General features: G+C 38.4%; 1 protein-coding gene across 2 annotated transcripts in view; it reads right to left on the reverse strand.

Annotated features, from left to right (window-relative positions):
- smyd2a (SET and MYND domain containing 2a) overlaps positions 1-6,373 on the reverse strand; it is a 14,750-nt gene that overhangs the window by 3,267 nt on the left and 5,110 nt on the right. For both annotated transcript variants that reach the window (XM_014001813.1, XM_014001814.1), the window contains exons 5-10: positions 5,458-5,585; positions 2,516-2,583; positions 2,205-2,307; positions 2,020-2,130; positions 1,470-1,590; positions 1,198-1,372 (exon numbers count right to left, since the gene is read on the reverse strand). In XM_014001813.1, the coding sequence (XP_013857267.1) occupies positions 1,198-1,372; positions 1,470-1,590; positions 2,020-2,130; positions 2,205-2,307; positions 2,516-2,583; positions 5,458-5,585 (706 nt within the window). The remainder of the gene's footprint in view (positions 1-1,197; positions 1,373-1,469; positions 1,591-2,019; positions 2,131-2,204; positions 2,308-2,515; positions 2,584-5,457; positions 5,586-6,373) is intronic.

The following is a 6,373-nucleotide window of genomic DNA, read 5'->3' on the forward strand; positions in this document are numbered from 1 at the left end:
GTGAACAGCTGCTGGTAATACAGAGTCTACAAACAGTGTTTTTAGGACTATATGGTGTATAAGTTGCATCAGTAAGACACGCGTCATGAAGAGGAAAAAAACATATAGGTCACTTTTATTTCTAAATGAATCATTAAGCATAGTGCTACATTTTTACTATCTGCAGTTTGTAATTTGCATTTTGTTTGTGTTCAGTGTTTCTCAGTTTAAGCTAATGTTTCAGCTATTTTTGTTTAGCRGTAGAGGAACAACATAGCTGTCACAAGCCTAGAGCGCTCTCTCGCGGCTGCAGACGGTAATGTTTACTCATTGCTTCATGTCAGTCAGTATGAACGAATGTTTAACGCGTCGATCAAAAAAAAAAAAAAGCGTCACGAATGCTCAAAAACTTTTAGTCGAAGCTTTTTTCCTGTCGTTTTTCTCTCCGAAACCATTTGGCGACCTAAAAAAAAAAAAAGCCAATACGTGTATTTTTGATTACAGCAGTGGTTCAGTTTTAAGTCTTCTGTTTAAATAGCAAAGTTTTCCTCTGAAAATGGTTGATCATTGGGCTRAAAACAAGAAAACTTTTACTAAATTACAAAAATCTAACTTACGGAGCCTGTGGGTCAAATTAAAGGCCCGTGGAGTGACTTGCACCAAGACAGCTTTGTGATTCAATGCATCAAAATGAACTCATTTAAAAGATAATAAAACTTGTCCTGCACCTGAGCTGTTGGCTTTGAGTAACTGTATCCCCTGAGCAATTTAGTTAAACAGCTCTGCAATAATGTCTCAAAACAAGCTTGATTAACGCCAGCATTGAYCATAAACTATACCTCCCATAATGCACATTGATTCTTGTCAGAATTCAAGACTTACCACAACTCTGTGAGTAAAACTCTTACTTTTACTTTTAATAGTATTTCTGCATTATTCTTTAGTCAGTTGAACTCTTAGGTCTTTTCAATGTTTATTAGAGGATGTGTTAAAACACTGTTTCTACGCAGGAAATACCAGGTAGAGCTCAGTTATTGTTTATTAGCAGGAATGTGACGTATTGTGTTTTTAGATAAAGTTAAACACAAAACGATGAGGTTAAATACAACTGGCTGTTTGAGGACCACCAGAACGCTCACGTGGCCCTCTGTGAAAATGAATTTGACAGAGAGATGTGTTAAATTCAGGTAAACAAACAGCTTCAGAGGAAGAGTTTACCTGTAAGGCTGAACGATCTTCTCTCCGTAGCTCATAGCGCCGTCCCAGTCCTGCATGTAGAGACACACGCCCATGGCCTGATACATCATGTGCAGCATGTAGACGTTGGTGTCGGCAAAAATAGCTCCCATCTTCTCCAGGCTGAGCTCGCACATTTCCAGCAGCTCACTGGGAGGTGCAGGGGAGTCAAGGAACGGCACAGAAAGCAGAGCGGAGGCAGGAGGGCCTCCGCTCGTCATCAAGAACAGAGCGAAACAACGAGAAGAGGATATTTTTGTAGTGTTTGGCTCTTCTGAACTCTTCAATCACGTTCTTGGCGTAACAAACCATGCTGCTGATTTCTTCTGCTTCTGGTGGAGCGCTCAGCTTCCTGATCTCCATTTTTGCCTTGTCCTACAAAGACGTAAGAAAATAAAGAAAATCCATGCTCACATTAAAGATAAAGAATCATAAACAGGTTCTGCTGAGGAACTTTTAGTTCCACATTTCATCCTAAAAATATAATSTAATTCAGAACAACGATTTATATTTTTCTATAACATATTTATCCTGTATGACTGGTATGTATAAAACAAAGCTTAGTACTGAAACACATAATTTTCAGCATGTTGAGAATAATTTTGAAAAGGTTTCCATTTTAAAACCTGGATTTCAGACAGAAACACCAACAAATCACTGAAAAAAAATTTAAGACAAAAATCTAAGAGAAAGTTATTTTTTTACCATCTAATAAAAACACAAATGTTTCCTTGTCCTTCTGATTCTTATGTTTTAAAAATGAACTGATAAACAATGTGCAGAAAGTTGTTCCAGCTGCTGTACCTTAGACCTGGAGGTGCACTCCGTACACTGACAGGAGAAGAAGTAAGAATCTAATAACCTCTCTCTTCTGTCCTCTGTAGGATACAGCAGGTCGATGTAGCTGTCACAGATCTGCAAAGACGAGTGAAAAAACACATAAAATGAGCGGAGATTTACATTTTCCCTAAACTGTCATCTCTGCTCACCTCTTCTCCTGGGTTTATTTCCTGCACAGCTCTGACTTCAGCCACTGTGCCTTTATAAGTCACGATAACATTAGGATCACAGCTGTGGTTCATCAGTGCTACACTGGAAACAGGACAAGAAAAGTTGCTTTTACAATTCGTCACCTTTAACTTCTGGAAGGTTTACACTTCACTGAATAGAAAACATTGTAAATGTGAGAAATAACACATTATGGCTCAGTTTTCTTAGATGTTGAGCACACAGTCTTTGAAATATGTAAAAGGTCTAAAAACTGATAAAAAGTTTAAGAAATGATTTGACAAAAACTCACTCAGGAAAAACAGCTGATCCGAGATGTGAGAGCTCCTCGTCCTCTATGGTAAAACCGTTACAGTTCACCTGCAGACAAGTTATTTAATTAATTTATATTATTATTTATAATTAATTAATTAATTTCCCTTAGGAATTAAAAGTATTTTTGATTTGAATTGAATAGAAAGGGAGGTACAGCTGGTAAAATAAGTATTGAACACGTCACCATTTTTCTCAGTAAATATATTACTAGAGGTGCTAATGACATGAAATTTTCACCAGATGTYGGTAACAACCCAAGTGATCCATACATACAAAGAAATCAAACCATAAATGTCCAGAAATGAAGTTATTTGTAATAATGTGGAATGGCACAGGGGAAAAGTATTGAACACATGAAGAAAGGGAGGTGTAAAAAGGCATGGAAAGMCAAGACACCAGCTGAACTCTCTCAGTAATTAGAAAGCAAGCCTGCCCCTCGTCAGTGCAAGTTAATATCAGCTGGTTCAGTCCCAAATGATGGYCAGGTATCACACAAGAACCATCTGATGATGGGTAAAAGTAAAGAGCTCTCTCAAGACCTTCACAACCTTATTGTTGCAAAGCATAATGATGGCATCGGTTACAGAAGAATGTCTAAACTTCTGAAGGTTCCAGTGAGCACTGTTGGGGCCATAATTCAGAAGTGGAAAGAACATTATTTCACCATAAACCGACCACGACCAGRTGCTCCTCACAAGATTTCTGACAGAGGAGTGAAAAGAGTTATCAGAAGAGTTGTCCAAGAGCCAAGGACCACTTGTGGAGAGCTTCAGAAAGATCTGGAATTAGCAGGTACGTTTGTTTCAAAGAAAACAATAAGTAATGCACTGAACCACCATGGCCTGTATGCACGCTCACCACGCAAGACTCCACTGCTGAAGAAACAGCATGTTGAAGCTCCTTTAAAGTTTGCTGCACAACATTTAGACAAGCCTGTGTAATACTGGGAGAATATAGTCTGGTCAGATGAGACCAACATTGAACTGTTTGGATGCCAGAATACACATCATGTTTGGAGGTCAAATGGCACTGCACATCAGCCCAAAAACACCATACCAACAGTGAAGTTTGGAGGTGGGAACATCATGGTGTGGGGCTGTTTTTCAGCATATGGTACTGGCAAACTTCAAATAATTGAAGGAAVGATGAATGGAAAAATGTAGAGACATTCTTGACAAAAATCTGCTTCCATCTACCAGGATGATGAAGATGTAACGTGGCTGGACATTTCAGCAAGACAATGAGCCCAAACACAAAGTCAAGGAAACTCTCAGTTGGTTTCAGAGAAAGAAACTAAAGCTGCTGGAATGGCCCAGCCAATCACCTGACCTGAATCCAACAGAAAATCTATGGAAAGAACTAAAGATCAGAGTTCATAGAAGAGGTCCACGAAACCTTCAAGATTTGAAGACTGTTTGTGGAAGAATGGGCCAAAATCACACCTGAGCAATGCATGCCACTAGTTTCTCCACACAGGAGGCGTCTTGAAGCTGTCATTGACAACAAAGGCTTTTGTACAAAGTATTAGATAAATTTCAGGAAGTGTGTTCAATACTTTTTCCCTGTGCCATTCCACATTATTACAAATAACTTCATTTCTGGACATTTATGGTTTGATTTCTTTGTATGTATGGATCACTTGGGTTGTTACCAACATCTGGTGAAAATTTCATGTCATTAWCACCTCTAGTAATATATTTACTGAGAAAAATGTTGACATGTTCAATACTTATTTTACCCGCTGTATATGTTTCTTAAAACTTTCCTGCCTAAATAATAAAAAAATAGACTTTTCCAGATTTCCTGAAGGCAAAACAAGATTTTTTTCTTTCAGTTTATAATCTTGCAGTGCTCTTCAACACAATAAGGTTGTTTTTATAAAACAATGTTCAGATTCAGAGTAAAATTTAAAAAAAAAATTATTTTCTCCTTTCTGCTACCTTTCATTTTATTTGTGTTGTGTTATTATTTGTTGTATGTACAGCATTTGCTTTGTTTTTAAATGAAATGAATACATTTTTTTAAATAAAATTAAAAAAATAGAAAAAGCTGCTGATGTAACACAGAGCAAACCTGCCATTTTCTTATGCACCTGATAAATGATTGTGTATAAAACCCATTTTTAAAATTTATGAAGTTCACAAGGTATCYTATTCTGTAATTTAAATAAAAACTATAATGTAAGTGCTGAGCAAACATTATGAGTCGTGGCTCATTTCTTCATATTTTCCTTCCAAATAGACTAATTTTGCAAACAAAATTAGAGCTGGTTTCAAACTTCTGCACAGTTCAATATATTCATATATATTAAAAACAAAGGGCATTACAAACTGATGAGGTGAACGTGTCATAAAAAAAAGGAAATCTGCTGGTGGAGATTAAAACTGAAGCCAAACAGGTTGTTGTTATTAAAGTGTGAACAGATGGTCAGATCAAATTAAAGCGCTGAGAGCAGACAGGCTCCAGAGGGAGGCTGCAGCAACATGTCTGTCAACTCATGCACCACTTCATGTAAGCTGACAGCACTGCAGCACGATGGCTCAGTGGTTAGCACTGATGCCTCACAGCAACAAGGTCCTGGGTTCGATCCCCGGGGTCTTTCTGTGTGGAGTTTGCATGTTATCCTCAAGCTTTTCTCCGGCWACTCCAGTTTCCCCCACAACACAAAAATATGTACAACAGGTTGCCTTCAGGCCCAGGCCTCCTGTGCAAAAGAGATCTTTGATCTCAGTGGGACTTGTCTGGTTGAATAAGGGTAAAATTTTAAAAAATTACATGTTTTACTCTCTCAAAAGGGTGAGCAAATATCTACAGATGATGTACAGAAAGTTTAATACCTGTCAGTCAACACAACCAGCTCTAATCACACAGCAGCCCTTGTGTCACCCACACTGCTTCCTGAGTCTTATAGTTTTGTACCTGAGTGAAGAGCTCAGTGAGCGCCTGCTCGTCAGGGAGGTCACTGATGTGTTTGGAGTAGAAATAACGCAGAGCCGCGATGTCAGCCTGGTTCATCTCCTGCTTCTCGTTGTCCATCTTATCCAAGTCTGTCAGAGGCGACAAAAACACACACCATGAACACAAGAAGAGGAGAGGAGGACAAAGAGACGAGCAGAGTAAAAAAAAAAAGCCTCTCTTACATGTACAGAGATGGCTGAAGTAAAATGCTTTACAAGCAAAATAATGTGAAATCAACTGATTTTATGCACATTTTTATTGCATCGCCTTTATGGAAAAGAAATGCTGACTTGATCATTTTGAGGTTGAGCTGTAAAAACTTAACCCAATTATTTAATAACCCAGATTGTGGGTTCTTCTTTTTAATCCAATGTTCTCAGTGGATCCAACTCAATATGCTGAGTCAGTAAAAACAACACTGTTGGTCCATGTTTGACAAAGAGTTTCTATGAAACTGAGACGGTGTTTAAAGTCAGCACGGCGGCTCAGGGTTAGCACTGATGCCTCACAGTAACAGGGTTCTGGGTTCAGCCTTGGGGTCTTTCTGTGTGGAGTTTAAATGTTYTCCTCGTGCTTAAAGAGTAACTTACCCCAAAATTAACTTTTTTTTAGCTGATAAACTGTCTAGAATGTGTCTAAAATGTTACATAGTACTGTTTCTGAGCTAATTTTGATATTTTTGTGCGTATTTGTTCAAATCTGTAATATTTGGTCTAAAAACGTGTTTTTGCTGCTCATATGGGTAGAGCAGTGGTACTGCAGGATAATTTGCATTTTGGTTAACGGCTCTCCGCTGTGACGTGTCTTCTGCACAGTTTTGTCACAGTGGCTGTATTCTGGTATATAAACCTCTCTCTAAGACACGCCCCTGCAGCAG

Source organism: Austrofundulus limnaeus, unplaced genomic scaffold, assembly GCF_001266775.1.
Source record: "Austrofundulus limnaeus strain Quisiro unplaced genomic scaffold, Austrofundulus_limnaeus-1.0 Scaffold10, whole genome shotgun sequence".
NCBI lineage: Eukaryota > Metazoa > Chordata > Actinopteri > Cyprinodontiformes > Rivulidae > Austrofundulus > Austrofundulus limnaeus.